Source organism: Aphis gossypii, chromosome 2, assembly GCF_020184175.1.
Source record: "Aphis gossypii isolate Hap1 chromosome 2, ASM2018417v2, whole genome shotgun sequence".
NCBI classification, from domain to species: Eukaryota; Metazoa; Arthropoda; class Insecta; order Hemiptera; family Aphididae; genus Aphis; species Aphis gossypii.
Genome location: NC_065531.1, coordinates 80,220,512 through 80,244,731, shown reverse-complemented (window position 1 = coordinate 80,244,731; position 24,220 = coordinate 80,220,512). Strand labels below are relative to the sequence as shown.

The 24,220-nt window shown below is 25.3% G+C and overlaps 2 protein-coding genes across 5 annotated transcripts in view; both read left to right on the top strand.

Moving 5' to 3' along the window:
* LOC114132902 (neuroglobin-like) overlaps positions 1-13,885 on the top strand; it is a 33,442-nt gene extending 19,557 nt beyond the window's left edge. The window contains exons 2-3 of the mRNA XM_027998508.2: positions 3,849-4,080; positions 13,442-13,885. Of these exons, the coding sequence (XP_027854309.1) occupies positions 3,849-4,080; positions 13,442-13,585 (376 nt within the window). The 3' untranslated portion in view covers positions 13,586-13,885. The remainder of the gene's footprint in view (positions 1-3,848; positions 4,081-13,441) is intronic.
* Positions 13,886-13,995: 110 nt separating this feature from the next.
* The window catches only part of LOC114132904 (uncharacterized), a 32,321-nt gene continuing 22,096 nt past the window's right edge, over positions 13,996-24,220 (top strand). Inside the window, exons 1-4 of one of the 4 annotated variants that reach the window (XM_050198940.1) lie at positions 13,996-14,186; positions 14,456-14,587; positions 18,914-19,064; positions 19,127-19,259. In XM_050198940.1, coding sequence (XP_050054897.1) covers positions 14,135-14,186; positions 14,456-14,587; positions 18,914-19,064; positions 19,127-19,259 — 468 coding nt within the window. In that variant the 5' untranslated portion in view covers positions 13,996-14,134. Of the gene's footprint in view, positions 14,187-14,437; positions 14,588-18,913; positions 19,065-19,126; positions 19,260-24,220 lie in introns of all 4 variants that reach the window. The other 3 variants (XM_050198939.1, XM_050198938.1, XM_050198941.1) reach the window with 3 other exon arrangements.

Sequence of the window (24,220 nt, the reverse complement as noted above, 5' to 3'; positions counted from 1 at the left end):
AATAATTTACCTACATCGTAGAATAAATAATCGATATAACGGACTATAATAATATTATGTACCTATGCGTATAATACGTATACGACTCATGGCTAGGGATCGATTCGTAAACTTGTGCACATACGTCACGAACGTCAATAACAGCGTGATGGCGATAACAACACAGTTTTAAATAGCTTATAATCCATAATATTTATGTTTGTTTTCATCAATTTCAATACGTCGATATACGTTAGTATAATATAGATATGCGCTATAACGGATCATATCACGTTTTGATAATTCAGCACATGTCACCCCTCTTTCCTGTGACGTCGCCTCTCGACAAAATTTAATATTATATAAAATTAAATAAAAGATTGTTTTTTTTTTTTATGTATGATAACGTCGTATCACTGTAATATATTTTCAAGTAGGTACTTGCATACATTCTGTATAATAATTATATAGACGCTTCATTAAAACGTAATTTTTCTTAAAAATGTTCAACAACGATAAGCTACCGTCCAATGCAAATTTTCCAAGTACCATACTCGTATATAAAAATTATGTACAGGTACACTGTGTAAAACAATAATATTTGAAAAAATAGTCAATTTTTTTTTTTCATATCGTTTATGTTATACAATAATAAATAGATTAATATTAAAGAAGCTTAAAACAAATGAAAATCATAATAAAAACAAGAATACCCTTTGATGAATTATTATTTTTATTATTTTTTCTTATTTAAATCAACGTTTTTACATAATATATTTACTTTAAAAAGGTAAATAGTATTTTTTTTCTTTTCATTGTAACCATATTATATAATTAAATATAAAGTAAAGAATAATTAAATTTTAATTACGCGCTTTGAAGAATCTTAATAACCTGTAATGTTTAATTTTTTTTTTTTTGTAAGCTTATTAGATAACAATTTTTTTTTAACGGCTTCTAAAAATCATTAAATCGTATTATTATGTGCTAATATTACTTTAGAATGTAATGAACTGACGTTTATTGTTTACTTTATGGATTGCGTAGTATTATATTATACTATCTAAAAACTGTAACTGTTAAATTATTTTACTTCTTGTCTCCAATATTACTGTGACCATACTACTATTTATCTTAAATTATTTGTGGCGCTATAAACAATACTGTTATGTTTCACAACGTGCACGTTTCATGAGACAAACAACAATAGTATATAGTTATGACTACTATATCTTTCAACTCAAACTATACACTATATTACAGATTAAGGACTTGTCGTCTGACTTTATTTCATGATTTGCATACAAGAATAACACTGATATTTATGTAAATCTGTAAATTATAACTTATTTACATATTTCTTTTTATCGAGCTTATAAAGAATATCAAATCTTTAAGGTTTAAATGGTTATGGTCACGTCTGTATTGCGTTACAATCTACAAAAACAACGCTTGGTACGAATTTAAATAACAATAGATTCATTAACTACACTGTTTGGTATTGTAGGACTTGGGTTTAACATATTTAAATTATTTATTGACTTGCGAAACTTTGTCTTTGAATAGTTTTCATTGATTTTCATAGTTCAGCAAATGTCGAATGAAAATTAATACCTAAAATTTATTATATTGCAAGCATTGCAAGAATTATATTTTAGCCAGAATATGGATTGCGACGAATCGGATACTGACACTCGTCTCACTTCACTCACCTCTTTGACGTCAAATTACCATATCATAATACATAAAACTCTTTAAAAACCGATTCCAAGCAGAACTTATTAAACCCACGTTAGGTTGTATAACAGGGGTGGCCAAACTTTTTTTGGTCACGATCTAATAAAAATATACTTCACCTTTGAGGATCGACTTCCATAGAAACTTTTTTTTTATTATCAAATATAACTAAAGTTATCAAGAAACATATAGGGAGCGTGGCCCTAAAAATAAATTCTAACATGATCGACTTTGAAATTGTCCGCGATCGACTGTTTGGCCGCTCCTGATGTATAATTTTCGTGATTAATTGTACTTATTTTTTGTAGTTCACAATATAAACTGTCTTAACATAAGTGATTAAAATTACTAAAGATATCTTAAAAGGACTTAAACAATAAAAAAGATTTGATTTCTGAGCAACAATTAAGGCTCAAAAATAGTTTAAAGTATAAGTGTTCAGAAATAAAGAACAAAAACATCGTGTAATATTGCTATTTCAACTCAGAATCTGAAGTTCACTAAATATTAATAGTTACCATACGTTTTCAATATTTATTAAAATTTAAATACTAAGTAGTTAATTATAAAACGTATACTAAATAACAACTAATAATTGTACATTCAAAAGTAGTGTATTAATGCATGTATTAACAATCATAATTATATAATATGATCAAATTATAATACCATATATTATTCTCATTATACCTATAAATATAGGATATTAGGATGGTTCATTTTTTAATCGATTTAAAAACTAATTTAAAAGTGACTTCGAAAATTACAAATAATTTACATTTTATCTATAGTTTAATCAACAAATAACAACAATTGATTATATTTCATATTTTTCATTCCTATTTATAATTTTATAGTTTTATCCCGCTGAGCACTATTTGTGAAAACGGTAATCAACTTTAGATTTTCAAATACTAGTCTTATAATTTTATTTTTCCATATTTTTAAAATTATGATTTTATGCATAAATCCAATTTAATCGGACTTGTGGTTAATTATTTATAGATTATAATTATTTAAGGGTTTAATAGGAAGAGTAGATTAGGGTAGTTTAAAAATAGATGATATAATATATGTATCTCTTCCTGTTAGACTAAACTTAGATTAATTATATTTAATAAACCGTTATCTAAATCTATATTAGATGTATGCAAATCAAAATGTTTAGAAAATCAATCCTTTGATTCAAATGAAAGCATACGCAATCTTAATTTTTGTTTGACTTCAACCTAATAATATATAAATATCACAAATATAAGTAACTCAGCCAAGAACTTTAAAAAAAAAAACAATCATTGTGTTATAATATTATGTAAAGTGTATAAAATATAATAAATTATTATTAGATACGAATAATATTAGTCAAATACTTATACTAAATTAAACAAATAAATAAAAACCAACAAATTTAATTTAAAGATCGGTATGTACAAACTCGTAATATTATAATAATCACCATAACTAACAAAAAATTTCTAAAAAAAAGTTCTGTGACCGCTGTCCGTTGAAACTAATAATAGTATGTTGATACCGAATGAATTTTAATCATCGACTATTGATCGTGTACTGTGTAGCAATGAAAAACTCGACCACGACTGTACTATAATATTTTCTTTATAAATAATATGGTAATAACGTAAACTTTTCTTCTTTATACATAAAAACAAAACGTTAATTATCAACAAATAAATAAATTAGCACAGATGATGGGCTGAATTCAAACAAATTCCCGGTCAATTAGGGTTTTATAAATTTATTGTTTGATGCGAATTCTCATTGTGACAACAGACGAAATTAACAACAGGTGCGCATTTACAACACTCAACAGATAGTCTAACGGGCAACAATTTATACAATTTACAAGGAAAACGATCGCTAAAAGCATTATCCGGTCGTGTTTAGCATACGACATCGACTGAATATATATAATACTTAATATCCGATCGTCAATAAATTATTTATATCACGTAAAACATTGGAACGGCCAGAGTGGCAAAAAGTTTTCTCCTTCTTCCCAGTGCCGTAGTCGTTCGTAACAAATAATCATTCCCGTATAAACACCAATTCCCGGTAAATTTGCAACCGCCATCACTCGAATCGTGTGACCTAACCCGATTTATTTTTCTACACAGGCTTTTTGAAGAACACCAAGAACTTCTACAACTGTTCACCAAATTTGGCGAACTGAAAACCAGGGACGCACAGGCTAACAGTATGGAGCTAGCCGAACACGCTAACAAAGTGATGACCACACTAGACGAAGGCATTAAAGAACTGGACGACCTTGACAACTTCTTCCAGTATCTGACCCAAGTGGGCGCTACGCACAAGACCATACCAGGCTTCGACCCAGACTATTTTTGGGTAAACACACAATATTTTGCACGTTATACACTACGATTAGATAATAACACAAATGTAGGTACAATATATTTTACGAGTTATAAAATATACAAAATACCTATTATATATTTACTACCTATACCTGATAATAATATGATATAATATAATTCTACCGTGATCTCAAATTATAGGTTTTATTAGTATTTGGATAACCTAATCCATTCTTATAGTATTACCTACTATTTGATCACTGTTTTCTGCAAATTTGAAATACTGTATCAATACGAAATTAATGTAAATTAAATTTTTATATCTAATTTATAATTTTATAAAACAGTCACTACATAAATTAAATTAATTTTAACCATACTAAAAATCGATATTAACAAAAAACAAAATTTTCAATATTATTTTTATAGTAATATTATCATTTATATCATTATGTTTTTATAATTTTGCTTTAGCTTATATTTTACAAATATTTAAAATTATTCGGTATGATTTACTTTAATTGTATAATTTATTCACTTTTATAAATAAAAAACTAATTTATAATATAGGTGCACCATCTTGTTATACATTTTAGGAAAAAACGATTTTAATGTAATTACTACGGCAAGTTTTTCTAGCTATCATTATTTATTATGAATTATGACCTTAAGTATTTATAAAATACAGGAAACTTAAAATACTAAAACTCCCTCAACACAATTTCTATTTCTATAACTATCATTAATATGTACACAAAAGTATGAAAATTAGTATTAATGATTTCAGACTGCATAATTGTTTATGGTATACTCAACAACTTTAAAGTTTAAACGAGATCATGTATTTGATTTATTTTAACTTCAATAATTATTTTATTGTTTTAACACTTAACGTTTTATATAGCAAAAAGTAATAAATATATTTAAAAATAATAAATTTCATTAATGACTAAAACAATAAACTTTCTTGTATGTTTAAGAAATGCATTTATATTAACAAAACAGCAATTAGGATTTTTAAATATTAATGTATTTTTAATGGTATTTAAACTCGATAAAATATATTTATTCTTAATATATACCTAGGATTTAAAAATAATTATATATATATATTTATTTTCTTGGTGACGACGAATAATTACACTAAAATATTATGAAATATTTAAAAATATCTTATAATAAAATTACTCAACACATTCAAACTTGATGTATTTCCATTTCTGAATTGAGATGTTGGCTTAAAAACAATATATTTTTTTTACAACACTTACCTAACATAAAATGTAATAATAATCACACATCACGTGTTGCATTAATGCATGATTCAAGTGTTTTTGATTGAAAATTTGATACTATTAAATAAGTCATTATAAAAATATAAATATAATACTATGATATACAATATTATTATTATAGTTGTTAATTCATCATTTCTTACATATTCATATTATTTTTTGTTCTTAAAAACGCATTATTATACAAACAAATTAAATATTCATTTATTAACATTTTAATGTAATGCAAATGTAACAGGATTCCGGTATTAAAATTCATAAAATCTCCATAGTTTTTTTATTTTTTATTATTGACACTGTCGTTTCAAATTTCAATTTAAAAAATTCCACTAAATACCAACAGGCAACAAGTATCAATTAATCATTATCTACCCATGATAGTTTAACATAAATACTACAAGTATCCTAATGAACGTGTATTTGTCTTCTTAATTCTTCTATAATTGGATTTAATAAAAAAAATTTTTTATTATTTTACTATTTTACATATTACTCATTAAAATTCATATTTATAAGACTCGGCAAAAAGGCGCTCATTTTTTTACGTTAAAATTAAGTTCAATTTTTAGCAACTTCTTACGTAAACCTTTTATTTAACTTTGAAATTTTGGAAGTTTATTATGCATATTATAATATGGTAATAGCAAAGAACTTTTGATCATTTTCAACGAACAATGTTGATGAAATTCTAAATGCTTTCATGTATTTCTTATTTGTATTAATTCAAGCGGGAACAAGTAAACAACGTTTTAAAACATTTCACAAAAAAATAATGCTAGTCTGAAAATAAATAAAAACATACACAATTCAAGTGGTTAATTTTCGTCAACATAAAGATTCAATAACATAAAATCGCAAACTAACAGTGTGAGGCATCTAAAACAATTTTTACCCCCCCCAAAAAAAAAAAAAACATTTATTTATAAATAAGATTATAATAACATATTGGCATAGTATTTTTTATCGAATACTCTAATGGTTTAACAAACCACATTGATTAAATACAAAAAAATTAATAAATAAAATTGTAAGTGACAGTGACAAAAAATAATACACTAAATAAAAAATACCTAATTTTTATTTTATTTTTTATTTAAAAAATAATACATTATTACAATATGTTCAGAATTATTTATAGAAAGCAATTTTGATTACATTTATATATATAACGAGAATAACAAAATAGGAGAGCACTCGATAGAGCTCCCTGACAGATCAAATTAGTAATTCTCTATAGGAAATGTAAGTTTTGGACATCTTTAGGGTTATCAGGGATTACGCTGGGGTATGGTTGGTTAATTACAGCGGGTTTTGATGATGCGTTAACTTTGAATGGAATGAAAGGTAGTAGGATTTGGTGAATTAAGTTAGTGTTGGAATTTCTAAGTCATTGTGGAGATTATAATTTTTGGTGAACCAAGGAGCATAATATTATACTATATGACGATGCCAAATTCACTGGAATGCCTTAATTTTATTAAAAGGATTGACAGAGCTCCATATCTGAACATCATATTGTGACCACGTTGGTCTAATGGTCTGATAATAAGGAACTAATTTTTAAATTAAAATAAGCAACACCATGATAAAGTGTACTTTTAAAATCAATACCTTTGACCAAAAAATATTCAGCACTTGTAAATTTGATGAAAAACTTTTGTCTAACGAATGAACGAATTACATAGGATTGAATAGAAATCGTACATCAACAAATCGCACAATATACGTTCGGGCCTCCGAGATGATAATAAATCGCTCTGAGATAGGCCACATCTGTCACACCTATTTGCATTTAATGAAATGAGAAGAATTTCCACGCGCGCGGGATGTATTCGCCACCAGCCGCGGATAAATAAATAACTCTTACCGTTAAACAACCCCTACTCTCTTATATTAAACAATTTAAACATCTGTGGCCTGCTTGCAAACAGAGTTATATTCTCATAAATCGATACTAGCCCAGTTCACCATTAATGGAAAGATCTTCAAATATTATTATAACGCGTACCTATATATAAGTAACAAATACAATATGTAAGTTGTTAGATATTTAAATAATTAAATACTTTTTTTATTTGTATGATTTTATATTTAAAAGTAAAAAGATATCGAAAAAATCCCAATTCTATTTGTATGTTAAATTGTATCAAGATTTGTTTTGTTAACCGTTGTCTCTACTTAATTATAATATATATTTAACTATCGTAAAATAAATAAATGATACATGCATAATAAATGCACAATAAATTCCAGTTATAAAAAGCTTTCAATACATATTTTTAAATATGTTTATACATTATACGCACATTTACATACGTATTAGGAAAAAATATTGAAGTTTTAAATGCTTATTTTAAATACATTTCAGAAGTGTATAAAGAAGTAGGATATATAGGTTCATACATAAGTCTAACTACAGTATAGATAATAAAATAATTAATATCAATGTTCAATATCATACCTACTTTAAATACAAACACAAACAATCGTCGTTTAGATTATTGTAATCTGTGACTTTTTCTCGAGTAAAATTAAAACATAAAATGCAATAGGTACATAATAACAATACATAGCTCGTGTTTATGACTCACTAAAATCGCTAATTTATAAAATATTATTCAAATACCAATATACCTGCTGTAATAAATAAATTGTCTATAAAAGTTTTAAAAACAAGTTACAAATTACATTATTCCGTTACATTATTGTTTCCTTTTTTGTTATATATTTGAAATCATCGTCTTCATAACGGGCCATTGAATAATTTGTAACTCCCGTTTAAATACGACAACGCTTTTTAACATTAAATTTACATTTTGCATTAATTTAGTTTCTGAAAAGAGTGAGCTAATATTTGAATAGTTAAACGGTATGTACATGAGATAACCCGAACTTCGTAGCCAGCCATGGTTTGGTAAGGTATGTATGTAAATTATTTCGGGTTGACTTTAATTATCAAGCATCGGCTCAGTTAAAAATGACTTCATTGTACAATTATACATACACGAATACAAAATAATGGTATGAGAATTTATTAATCATAATGGTTTCGTTGATTTTAATATATTTTTTTTTTTTAAGAAATTTGGTGAATTTCAAGAATACAGCTTCAATAAATACTTAAATAATATCGAGAATAATCAGTTATAAATAATATTCCGAGTGAAATTATTTCCACTATGCTGCCTTTTTTATTATCTTTTTTAACGGTTTAAAGTTTCAGTGAATCTCTTTTATCCGTAAACGAGAAATCTTATCTAGATGGTCCTTTGAAGAGGTAATTTTTCGATTTTCTTAGTCATTGCTCTAACCGTAAAAAAAACCATCACTAACAAAAACTAATGGAAGGATTTAGTCGTTTAGGAGTGTAACTTTCCTTTAAATGTTTTTTTTTTTTTTTTTTTTTTTTTTTTTTTTTTTTTTTTTTAATTGAAATCAATCATCAATTTTTTAGCTAAGCAATACAATGAATAAAAACTACTGGTATCTGAATTATGGTTGTACAGTTATATATTTTTATCAGTGTATCATATACTTTTTGAAATGCTAGGATTATGGAAATATCAAGTATTGAAGTGAAAATATCATGGTAATACGCAAAGCCACGAGGCACGAATATTACTAGTAGATAATATGACTAATGGATTATAAACTGATAGATAATAGAGGATTGAAAAAAAAATGTAGATGTCACAATCGTTTTTTTTTTGTCTCCAAAAATCTTAATTCTGAATTATTATATCTCACATAAATCTATGTAAATAATATTATTTTAATCAAAGTTCTAATCATCTGAAATTGTAATTTTTTTTTATTTTTATATTTAAATTTTCTATTTTGTTCCTAATCTTATGAAGTTTTTATATTTGTTCATTATTTATCTTTTACTTTTGTGCTATTATTAATATAGATAAAAAATTTCCTTTAAAATAATAAAAAAATAATAATGAAATTTAAAATTAGTATGATAATTATTTTTAACTTTAAACATAATAGTTAATTCAAATTTGAAATTTGAAATTTTCTAACCAACAATGAATTTTTTTTTATAGCTCAATTAAACATTTTAAATCTGTAAATAATAGTGATTTTATCTAAGATATTTTGAATATCTTTCCAAAAATCAACAATTTTAAAATTTCAATATCTTTATACTATAAAACTAAAGTCAGGTACCACTGTATCAGTGCATTAAAAGTAACTTTTTAAGTATTTTACAAAAATTATAAATTTGTTCAGTATTAATACTAAATTATAAACGTAATAAATTTTAACATATTCTTTTATTGTTATAATTTTCTTTCGGTAAAAACTATTATGAAAATTAATAAATTACTTATTAAAAATACCAACGATCGTTTCCAGTATACACAACACACAGCAATATATAGGTGAATGTGAAACTTTTAGTACATCAATTCATCTAATTGATTATGAATTGGGTTGTTAATGGGAACATTGATACATCTTAAGCACGTAACTCAAATCAAAAATAACTAGAAAAGTCAGGCGCTAGTTCATTTTTCGGAGAGCTCAGAATCTAAAATAGAAAATTATAATAATATCAGTGACATTATATTTACAACTAAACTATATCTGCTCCTTACCTGGTGTTACAGGTATACCTATTTGATGCTATTAAATTAGACGATTTGTCACCCAAAATATATTGTGTTATTATTGGAAAACGGTTGGGTTTGATGAATTTGTCCGAGTAACGAGAATAAAAGCAATGATATAATGGCAATCGTTTTTAGGACACACATCAGTGGTTCTATTGTTTTTGGTTGTTCTTCGACATTACGGAACAATTAACTGCACCCTGTGATTTGTTGATGCAATTACGTACAATATGTTCGATAGAATTATGGGCAAAACCATTAGTTTTAACAGTTCCATACGCCATACAAATTGATTTTGTCGTCTGGTTAATTATTCAAAATTCATTATAAATAAATCATGGCTAGCTAAACACTGAGTTTAAAGAATTTATAGAAATTTAAACACTTATAATTTTTTTTTCTACTTGTTTAAGTTAAGTTTTATCATTTTTTAATATATTGCTTTACTAACACGAAAAACAGTAAAATATTTTAATTCAAAAACATTTTATAAGCTTTCAAGTACACAAGAATAGTGCTTGTTGCGTGTAGACGTCCAACCTTAAAATTAAAATTAATAATATACATTGGTTAAATATTTTATCATTATACATTTAAGATTTAGATTTAAAAAGTATCTCCTACAAAACACGATAAATTGTGTTATCTATAAATTTGATAAAACGTCAATGTATAATTCAAATATTAAAATTAACGAAGGTAACGAAAACAATGAGAAGACGATGGTTTGACGTCCTCTTATTAATTAATTTTTATTTTCTTTAAAATTCCGGAAACTAAATTTACTCATAAATTACTTTCGATTACTTCGATTATCCCAGCTACAATATTAATAAAATCTAGCTCATGCAGGGAACCAAACAGACATCTCATGAATATGTTCAATGCTTATAATAAATTTCGGATATAGAGTTTCCCAGATAACGCATGTTTGTAATAAACTGAGGCAAATCTATTTCATAACTCTGACATAGAAAATAATAATATATTGACATGCAATCGCCGATGCTGGGCCTGAGTTGATAACGTCTGACGTGTGATTAATGTCCGAAAATAACAGACCAAAGAAAAACTAGATAATAATAACGTTTATGAAACTTTGAACCGTCAAAACGAAATGTATATACATTTATTGGAAAAAAATCATTCACAGCTATTATATTTGATAAAGCACTGAAATCATTCAGAATGGTTATCGACATGTTTTATTTGTTTTCAATACATTTAGCCAGGAACCTAATTGTTACAATGGTATAAAACGGATGTGGATTAGTTCTATGGTAAAAGCGATTGTAGAATGCTAATTATTGAAAATTTACGATGACAGTTTATTTATAATTAATGAGTTATATAATATTATGGAGTTGTTGGAGTTGTATAAATTGCATACAAATTCGTTTTGAAAAGAAATATTGAGAAAATCACATAGCTGTATAGCAATTTTTGAGTACATGAATGTACATACTTCCTCGCCCGTGAGTTTGTCACCAAATATGATGTATTAAATATGAATTATTTGGCTAATAAATTCCTACGTGCGATAAACGATGTTGAATGGAGATGGTGTGTTTAGCCTCTATACGTCATTTTTAATGACATTTTACAATTTATTTAAGTATTACTATAGTTTTAATTAATTTTTTTTATAAGTTATATTAGGATATATTGAATTAACTCACCCAAAAACATTGCACTCATTATATTATAATAATAGTTATAATATTTTTACATGATAACTTGATTGATTCATCCACCATGTCACCATCATAATTCATTTAATATTCAATTTATTCAAATTACAATTTCAATTTTTTAATTTTTAAACATACTTAAAAACCGTAGTTTTAATTTCTTTAATTTTTTTTTAACTATGTAAGAAGTGCCTTGAAGCCACACAAACGTCTGTTCTACAAATGAGAACTATCTTTTTCCACTGTGTATTATTTAGTGAATAACATTTTTTTAAATCTTCAAGATATATCTACTTAAATTTTGAACGAGTAGATTTTCAGTTATTTGGACCATTTTTTTATAAAATATAAATAAATTAAAATTACCATATCCATAATATTTAATACACAAAGTTAAATAATTAAAAACTCTTGATCAAATTTCAATATTGATATTTCAACATTAAAAAAAATATATATAAGTTAAATAATTTACAATAGAAAATAGAAGTTTTTCATTTGAAAAAAAAAAGGTTTGTATCACCACTAAACATTAAAGTTTTACAATAGATCTCAAGATTTTAAATATATGATCTTTAAGCATATTTAAAAATTCAAATTTTGAATAACTCCATTGTGAAAGCCGAAAAAGTGTGTGAGCAGGTAAATCATTATGTGTGTTATATTATTGTTATTAAATTTTATGAAATACCACGAGTATCATAGAACGGTGTGTTGATTTAAATAAAAACTTAGGATTTATTTTAATATTTGAAAATGTAATTGTATAAATAAGTAATAATAAGTACAATAGTGAGAAAACGATTTGTTAAAATAAGAACTTAAAACAAAAAATTATGGCTACATAATTTCAATATTTTCACATTGCTATATGTACAGTATACATATCATGAAAAGCCGTGTATTATATTCTCAAATACTTTTTTTTTACAAAGAAACATATTCATAGAGATTTATAAAAACAAAAATAAATAAATTCCAAAATTTCAAATGCCTACAAAGAGCATAAACACCTCAAAAAAATCCAAAATAATTTGGGAATTGTATTATCGTGGTTTTATAAACAAAATCAAAATATCAAACATCTACGAATATTCATATTTGAACTAAACTACTAAAGTAAATTCACAAAATCGATTTTCTCAAAAACTAATATTACGTTAATGTTCTTGTTTTGTCATAATTTTTTCCGACAACACTGTTAAAAAGTAATGGAAATTTTCTACTTTGTTTAAACTGGCAACAAGATACAATTCACTACCAGAAACTTTCAAAGTAGAAATTCTCCGTCCATTTTTTACTGCTCCAAAATGTTATGAGATATATAAAAATAAAAAATAAAGTATTCATCACTGTAAAACCAATACATTCAGTATTATTCAATATTCATCCCTCCCCTTAGAATTTAAAATGATTAATCATAACAGTACATAGTTTCAGAATTCATTAGTATTTATAAACATTATGAAGTTATATAATAATTATTATTTGATGAGATTCGTATAGGTTGATAACCTAAATCATGAAATAATAAGTAATAAAATTTAAAGACAAACAATTATTTTGTTTCTGATGTCTAAGCATTAGCTATTCTGACATTTTACTATTTTATTCATAACATATACAATGGTATAAAAAACTAAATACAAGTTAGGTTAAATATTTTATTTAATCAAACTTCGAATTACACAAAAACATAATTACAATTGTTTATAATTTTTATGTCTAATATGTTTCATATGTTACCAATGTCATTCTATTTTTGTTCTTTTTTTGTTTTTTAGAAAATTGAAGTGCCATTTTTGGAAGCAGTAAAAACTACGTTAGGTGATCGGTTTACAGAAAACATCGAAACAATATATAAAATCACCATTAAACTCATCATAGAGACATTAATCAAAGGATATACGGAAGCCGCTGGTCCATGAAAAAAAAACCGCAGAGGAGCTTAATGAAATCATACATTTCATATCATTACAAATGTTCAAGTGATCGAACATAGCATTATTATATTCCATTGTCAAACCATAAGTTTTAATGTGTCATTTGGAAATTAAATTTAAAAAAAATAATAATAATAATAAACAATAAGCTCAAATTTAATTAACTGAGCGCAATTTGTATTAATGTCATAATGTCAATTTGATTATCAACGTGTACCTATACATAAAATGAAATCATATTTATATAATTATAAACATATAAATAAAAATGTGTAATTATTGTTATTGATTGTTAATTGGCTATTATTATTTATTACTTATATTAAATCAACGTTGTATACATACTGTATGTTATATAGTGACGAGACTAGATATATAATATATATTTGTATGTGTATATAAATATATATATATATATATATATATATATAATATATATTTATATATATTAGATAAACAATATGATTTCGATTTGAATTGTTTTTGTTTATTTATTTTTTTTATTTTTTGCGTTTAGAAAGTAATTATCTTATTATGGTTTTACTGCAACAGTCATTACACGAACGTTTGGTTGCATTTGTTTCAAGTGAGTTTTATTACATTAATTGTGTATCATTTAATAATACGATTAGTCCGTGTAGTACAGATCATTTCTATAATACATTTATTATTTATAACCATGAGATATTGGGAATAACAATAAAGAAAAGATAATTATTACATGCAATGTTAAACATGCGCGCATCCGTAGATACACATATTATGTTGTGTACTATATACTTTCATAAAAGGTTTCTCGTTTCTTTCGCGCCTTGTTATATTTTCAACAAAGTGTAGTTTGTCCGGAAACTTTAGATGGCGACCAAAGTGTGTACAAACGGATTGTTGACCAGTTGGAAGATCTACAACGATTTCACCAAGAGTTGATACGAACAGCAGAAAGTGGCGTCAGCGAAGACCCTAAAACGTTCGAAAGTAAACAAAAGGGTATTTTAACAATGTCAACAGGAAAAGGTCCTTCGACCACACCCCAGTAGCCGCAGGACCTTATAGCCTCATTAATTTCCCCTCGAGATCTCTACGGCCGGTGACCGATTTTTCAAACTTTCCTTGTTGGGATGAAATGCATTTCCAAAGACTTGACATAACTACCCTGAAAAAAACCCCTAAAAAATAAATAAAAACGAAGCCTATAATATTGTCTGTGTGACAATGATAAATCATGAATGCCACATTAAGTTAAAAAAAAATATCTTGGATAAATAAATAACTCTTAAACCTTATATATAGGGTGATAATTGTTTTTAACACAATGCTTGTAATATATCTTTATGTTATCGTGCTCGTCGACAATTAGTGCATAATTAAAATAACTAATTAATATATAACAATTATATTTTTATCACTGTGAATCTTCGTGTTACTTCATATTATAATTGCAATAATATTTGTTTAAAATTCGGAGGAGAATTCCTATCTGAATATTTATGTGTACAACCATCGAATATTAAAAAAATAAATTTATTGTTTATACTTTATATAGACATTTTAAAATAGAAAAAGTGTATTAAACATTCGAAGGGTATCTTTTGCTGTCAATATCCTACGAGTATCCAAACAATAAAACCCTTATAAATAACAAATTATTATTTTAATATTAAACTCATATAACTATAATTTTCAAAAAAATATGCTATCTACTTTGGAGTATAAAATTGAAAATATGGTTTATACTACACACAAATACCTGAGTTGCGCTTTGGTGTAAAAAAAATGTCATCGTTAATCAAAATTTTCGGGTTATTAAATTGTTCCAGACCAAAGTAAAAAGTGTAAAAACTTGAAAAATAATTGATAATAATATGATTTTTTTCACACTAAAATAAAATCATGTTGTACCTAATGCTATTACATCAATGCAAAAAACTGTAAAATTATAACTTATAACAAAAATTTAAAAAAAAATGGTAACATTTTGGTTATTTTTTCATTGTTGAGTTCTTTACTATACCTACCATATACCCTAGAGTACATTGGACGAATTAAATTAGTTTCTACTAAATGCTTATTACCTATACTAATATCATGCCTCTAGATCCATATAAAGTTACCATAGTTACTGCAGAAAACCATTATTTATAGATGAATAAATATGAAATAATTAGTTGGATACCCGAAGTAGAAGGGTATATTGACGTACCTAACATAGTTAATTAAATATAAGTGTATTATGATTCAAGCTTTCCGCCAGGAAGTCTTAAGTATTTTAAGCTGAAAGCACTACGAATGTCATTATACTCCACATATACAATACATACATATTAAAAATACCTTCTCTAAAACAAAATTTTATAACCGAAAATCTATTTGAATTCGTTATTAAACAATAATAATAAAAAAAAAAAAAAATCAAGAATTTTAAGATATTTTAATGCTTAGGTATACCTATTACCTAATTATAAGATTATAAATTAGTATATGGGTTTTATAGAATTTTCAAAAGCATATGAAATAATTTTGGTTATTGAAAATTGGATTTCGATAAGTACAACACCAGACATAATAATCATAAACTAATCTATAATAGCCAATATATCCTTAATAAACAAAAATTGAAACCCTTGTCACTACAAAAACCCTACCCTTGGCCACTGCTTAAAATGTTTATAATTTGGTTATCATATTATAAAATTGAAAAAAATAGACTGAAAATAATTCAATACTAAAATATACCCTATAGTCTAGTGCAATATTTTTATACTCCGATATAATTTTTATATTATTAAATATTAATTGTATACGTAATTGAGAGTAGGTACATAGTATTACATAGTACATAGTATTGCCAGCTGTTTAATCCAACTTTGCGTGCTCGGGTGAATATGAACAAATACAAACTAACATACTATACTTCGATTCACGGGCAAATCGTAATCTATGTACCTCGCTTTGTGAACTATTTCGACTGAAATTGTCAACCACCAGTCACCCCATATATTGTATATAGCACTTGGAATATTTTTGAGAATAATTGAAACTATTCTCTTAACATTTATGATATTTCTAAAAATAATCTTTTAAATGTCAATTAAAATCTATTGATAAGTTATTGAATATAAGAGTTAAACACGTATTCATTATTTAGATTTTATAAAATACTTTTTTGTTTCTGTAACTTATGGTAATCCTATATATTGTGTGAATAAAAAATATTCGATTCTTGTAGTCCAAACCAAAATTCCTATGTTAGCAATCTATATCAATTTACTAATTTTGAAGCTATAAATACTACTCGATTCTCGAGGAACATGTGTGTGAAATTTGGTACTAATTGGGTATTATGCTTTTATTACACACGTAGCTAACCTATTTAGTTTTTTTTTATTATTATTCTAATTTGGAATAACCTTTTTTTAATTTTAATAGAACTAAATATTTTCACGTTACAGTCAAAAATAAAATTACGAAGTGTCAAATAAATTAATACAATATTTATTTTTATAAAAGTTAAATGATGGTCATTGATTGAAAAATTCTAAATAATTCTTAAAAACTCAATTATTTTTATTTTTATCAAAACATAAAACGATAAAAAGAGGGACACCATGGGATTTTGAACGCAAGAGCCTTCAATATAGTAGCCTTATTTTTTTATCACCAAATCGAACGTCCGATTATTTTTCCAAATCAAATCGCACGCCATAAAATCTTATTGATAATTGTGGCTGACAGTTTCATTTCCAATTAAACCATCTAGTATTTTAAAAGACGTTGCGATAGAATCAGTTGTCTCCCCATGGTCTCTGTCATTCACATGCCAGCCCATTGTGAAATCGCGTTTCGCATACTTCCAATTGTACTATTCTTGGTTTAACTTTTTAACAACAAATTATTTTTACTGTAGTTGTATTATTAATATTAAACTAATAATAATTTATATTTACTTAAAAATTAAACTATTAAATAAATATTTGAAACAATAAAATTCGGGAAGGAATTATATTGAAAATGTAGGTAAAACATAAAAAAAATAGACCGGCATACGAACAAATTAAAATAAACAACTCTTTATCAATATTTTAAATAAATATATATTATAAGAGTTTATTATTGAAATTTAAAAATTTTGTCATAATATAGTATTATCATTCAGTTTTTATTTTTGACAACATTTTAAGTCTTATAAATATTAATGGATTCAACTAAAAATCGCTTAATCTAAAAAATACAAATAGTTTATAATAGTAATGAAAATTAAAATACGATACTAACTGATTCATAGTACTGTCAGATAATTTATAGTTTTCTAGTTTAAGTAAGAAGAAAGATTAATATAAAAAATAAATGAAAAACAATATGATGTAAGGGAGATAGGAAAAAAAGCAATCAAAATTAAAGGGAAAAAAATTACAAACTGCTCGTTTTATATGAAGAATGAAGATTCTAAACGAAAATGAAATATAATGTACTTACATTATTGTGTATTTCTATTGCGAATTTATTTTATTTATGACCAACAAAAATATCCCAGTACTCAACAATGTATAATAGTACCACTATAAAAATTAGATAATTTAAATTACATAATTTTCTTGTATACTTTTCTATTTTTAATTACAGTATTACTTTAAAAAACTCGTTTAATAAAATAATTCTCCTGTTGCCTGTTGGTTCTATTTCACGCCTTATTTATATCACAGTCTTAGTTAATAATCAAATATATTTATTATACATACAATATGGTTTATAATGACAATTTTAAACAAACAATCTAAAATTATTTACTAACTGATTTTTTGAATTTGTAAGTTTACAAATATTAAATATTTTGTTTTTTTTAGCAATTTAAAATCTGGACATAAACTCTATTAGAATTTTTATATTAATCGATTGACTTTTAACAAATATTAATACAACCAATAACAATACCTATTTAATTATTTTGATATACCTATAGGTTAGTAAAATTATAATTACTAACCATAATTTCTCACCAGAAATTCACCATAATTTAATTTCCTTATTTTTTTTAAATATTAAATATCATAAAATACCTTTATCGTAAACCTTAGTTTGTTGTTGATTAACCTAATTTTTTAAAACCATTTCAATTAATGTAAAAAAGTAATATTTTTGAATTATAAATTAAAATACGTTAGTAAAATATTCACAGATCAAAGCAAATTTATATTTTAAATATTTGTCTTAAAATAAACAATTTATAATAATACTATCACAACATTCCCAAGGATAGCGATTAGCGATATACAAATGAATGCTATAATTGAAAATAAAAAATATTCCTATCAATAGAAGATTTGGAGAGCATACAAAATGTAACATTCAAATCAATAAAATCCCTTTTGAATGTATTTGAGAGTATGTGTTCACAGTATCGTCAAAATATAATATCAGAAAAACCATGTGTCTCTAATCACATAAATGAAATTGAACTTCAAACTAAGTGCGTCAATATATTTTATTTTCATAGTAATATTATTTATGTATTAAATACAAATATTTCAGAGCCGATTCACTAGCAATCACTCATCACGTACAAAATGCGATACATGAATGCATTAGAACTAAAAGTAACATTACTAGAATCGTCATGAATCACGATCGTGTCAGACACACAAACGGAACAATCGTGATAAAGGTAAAAACTAACTCTTTGGTAAGTAATAAAGTTAGCTTTCACATAATCGCATTCTATTTTAGGAAACTTATACATATAGGAAAATGCTTAACCATGAAATTTTATTCGACACGAAGCATATCAAACTTAACAAAACCTTTCTAACATACAATTATAAGTAGATTTACACACTTAATAAACTTATATGTTTTTTTTTCTAATTTTTCAAATTAAATTTTTTAAAACGTTAATGGTTAAATTAAAACCTTTATATACAAATTAAAAATAATATATGAATTAATATGATTTTATTAGGCTATACACTATACAGTCGTCGACCAAACTTAAAATAATGACTGATAAAAACTAAGGGTCGAATGTCAGAAATAACTATAATATATGAGTAGAATAAAAACAACTGTTAACTACTTGATAACGAGGCATAAATTTCTACATGTTTACGACAATATCAATTACGTAAATTTAACATTTTAAGAACGGTAATTGCTTCAAAATTTTATTACTGAAATATCTATTGAACTTTACATTTTTATATTCTTACTTAAAGTTTCAACGATATTTATGGCACACGGGTGTATAATACGATTATATATACAGTAGTATCATAGCGTAACGTTGGTAACGTTTCAAGAGTTAATTTTTTTTCTTTGAAACAACTACTATGTAAATAGCTTTTAAAATGAGATTAAATAAGCTATACATTTATTTAGAATGTACTATTACACAAAAAACTAAACTTGCTTATAAATTACAAAAATATATTAAACTACATACTTGTTTTGTTAAAATGATACTGAGAAGTTAAGATATATTAATATTCGTACCAATATCAAATTATTTTGTTTCAAAACTATACGTTTAAATACTCAGTATTTCCAATTAAAATTACAACTCAAAAATAGTTAAAGAATATCGCTCAACTTTATTGTATTTTATGTTCACAATAAATAGTAATCACATTTTTACGATAACTCGTTGATTTGAAATAATAAAAAACGATATTCCGAGCCGAATGAAGCAGCAAATCGAAAAATGTCCCCAAAATTATTTTATAATAGATTTTCCTTTTTTGAACGATTCCCCCGTAAAATAAACAACACAATACTTTCATGAATTATTCGATGATTAATCGAAACTATTAAAAACATTAGTAGGAATATTTGAGTTAAGATATGAATAAATGTTTTGTTTTTATAAAACCACGAAATTATTTTATAGCAAATTTATTACAATTTATAATTTTATTTTAAGTTTAATATCGTGTATTTATAAGTGTACAACCTGCAGGCAAGTTAGAAGTATTTATGAGTATAACTTAAAAATAAATTATATACTCAAGAGTTCAAGACAGTATAACTGAAATTTAGTATACTTGAACGCTACATTTTTCTTACCCCTTTGGTATATGTTACAATAATATGTAACGTAATAATTATTAAGGAATAAAATTGTGACATCTGATATTATATTTGTTTTTACATTTTAAGCTGAATAAATTACTTTTATATCCGTAAGCAAAATTTTGTTATTAAATAAGTTTTTGCATTATTCGAAAGTAATTGGTATCACTTGGTATACGCAAGTCTATAGTCTGTACTTGCTACCCATTGTTGTCTATTATATCCAGCTAGCATATGTTGAGAAATGATGGTACATGATTTTTCGACTAATATAACATACCTAATCCCGTAGGAGGAAGTTCTGAAAAATATTTGGTGGTTTGTTAAGTATTGGATAGCAAACAGATTCATTGATGCCTTACTTCTATTATTTAAAAGTATTAACACGACAATTTTTAATAACAAACGGAAAATATATACACATTTAAAATAGTTATAATTATTTTTTTTATTTTGGGATAGGAGAGGTTTCGATCTCAAATAAATGATTCGAGAGTGACTAAGCCCCTGTAATGCTCTCCTTTGCCGATCTCCGCCTTCACCTAAGCCTCTATTCACACATATCTCAACACATTATGATTTCAACAACTGCTTCAAAATATTATTAAAGATCTGCTATAATTAGGTGGACTTAAGCATTGGGAGTTTATCAAAATTTTCGTTTACAGATTTTAAATCATTTTTGTCAGATTTAATTGTAGATAAATAAATATAACTCAAAATATTAAATTATCATTTGTGATTTCTCTAAAGTTCACTAATTCAAAGAGAATGTGTAATTTTATAGATTAATTATTTTGATCCATGCAATAGTCATTCACGCGTTTAATTGAAAAACGAACCTAAATACACAGATATATCATGATTTTACGTTACATGCAGACTTCACTATCAATACTGCGCTTTGCCGTCATTGTGTGGTAAAATTTCGATTTAAATAAAGCAATACATCTATAACGCCTATTATTATAATATGAGTATAGATTTTCTCCTTTTTAGAGATTGATTTGAATTTACCATGATAAATAATTTATTCAGGAACATAGTCGAAATAATTGACAATATAGAATAGGTAGAAAGATAATAAAAAATAATAAAAATACATTTTTTATGCATATCTCCATTAATTATGTATAACAACTAGCATTAATTACAGCATGGTACAAAGTTATGCACTGTTTAAACACTTAAGATAAAATATATAAGTTTTTAGTTTATTTAATTTAATGAGTAATGATGAAATATTACAACAATAAATGTTTAAATACACAACAATATATTATGTAAATTATGTGTAAACAATCGAATTGAAATAGATAAATAATCAATACCTATACTTATATTTGAATCAAAACTATAAATAATAAAAACGATCTACTAAAGTGTGAACTTTAAACAATCTTTAAACACGGAACAACACGGGCTCGTTGATTAAAAACGACCAACCTACTCCGAACTAAAGTACTAACTTTTTACTTTTCACTACAATTTAAGAAGATTACTTCATAATAACAATATGCATTAAAACATGAAAACATATTCAAGACTTCGTTAATTTTATGTAATACTGTTTTTAAATATAAATTTGAAAATTATAAGACAAGTTACCAAAGACTAAGAAAGCCGATTGTTTTATATAGTATTAATAAATTAAAACATTTTGTAAACCACAACTACGTTGTTACCAACTCGTTTTAACAAATAAATGTATACGTTTACATGTCATAAATTTACAACATGTACTCCTTGCTTATGGTTGATCCATAAACTCTAATTAATTAATATTAATCCGAACGTAGTTTACCACCAGATATTTTAGTGACTGACACTCTTAAACTTAAATCCACGTTTGAAATCATTTCCATTATTTTTTTTTCATTTTCTTAAATACAAAATACCGCAAAAAATTTGAAAAATTATAATTTTTTTAAGCGAGTTTTTCAATTAATCAAAACAGGACATAATATTATTATATATTTTATGTCAATCGTTTCACCGGTCTCAAATACTGAAAAATTGTAGTTTTAAGTCACTTGTACGTCATACGCGTATAATGTATTGCCTGTATTAATACAAATATTAAACAATGCGCATTATTAATTAGTGCAACATACCTACTTAAAATAATATTAATTTAAACTTAATAACATTAATTAATTTATAAAAACAAACAAAATATAGGTATTTTATACGAACAAAAGCGAGTGCTTACTCCCACCCAACACTAAATACAATTTTTAACAATTTTCCGTCAGATTATATTTAGTTTGTAAAGACTATATATAGAATCATAATTACAATTTTTCGACCTGGGTTAACCATATTTTTACACTCCCCCCCCCTATTTACCCCACCAATAAATAGATCTTCTTTTATTGATAAAATATAACACCGGGCTACAGTGGTTCCCCGCCGCCCAGGGCAAATGTCCCCATTGTTCCCCTAATACGAGTCTGACTATATACAGCATAATATTAAACTGAATATGTACTTATCCCAATACTTAGTAAAAGTAAATTGATTTTATAGGATTTTATTGGATTTTATAGATGAGTGCCCTGTAGCCATACAAACTTCTTTTATCAGAAAAAAATATCCTTCTTTTCTTTTAATCTTTTAATAATTGTTAAGTAGATTATTTTTATTTATAAATGTTATTTTATCTGAATCAAAAATAAAATAACGAGTTTCTGAGATATTAAACTTTATGTACTAAGCATCTAAAAATTAAAAAAATGCCATAGCAGCGCAACTATCATTTTTCCGAAGGTTACGAGGTCAATACTTTGTTTGATATATCAATATTCAATGTGTCTAAAGTGCTATAATGGTAATTTATTTTAAGACCTGCAAAGCAATCAATGTAAGCGTTTCATAGTTTGTAAAAATTGTCTGAGTATTAAAAATTCCAAATTACTCATATAAATTTAAAGTATTATATTTTTAATTTTATACTTTTTGTATTAACTAATATTATTTATAAATATATTTATGGCTTACTATCAACTAATTCATTCCAGTCTACAAATAGATTCTCACTTAGTAGAGATATTTTGATGATATAGTGATTTTTATTATTTATACTTAAAAATTTTTTCGATCAAAAGATAAAATGGTGGACAGCATACTTGTTAAATAACGAGTTGTTAATTTTTAAATAATTTTAGGTTCATACAAGTTACTTAATCTTTCCGGTTTATCCGAAGTAAAGCTTATATGTGTAGTGTGTACACATTCTGTCCATATAGCTTTCAGAATTATACTCATATCGTATATTTTTATTGTTGACATAATATATTATCGTAGCGATTGTATTTATACACTATAATTTATAATATAGATATAATTAAAAAAAAAAAGTGTCAAACTTGTAAGATATACTTTTCTTTAGACAGGAGTCATTAAATCTTGAAGCAATGATAAATGATTGCATTCAGAAAACAATTCCAAATGAACTTTAGTTAACTATGTTATTAATTTTAACTTAAAAATTTTAAGTAACATATATACATGGTATTACCTAACCTTACGTTTAAGACAAACAATTATTCTAAATCGAAA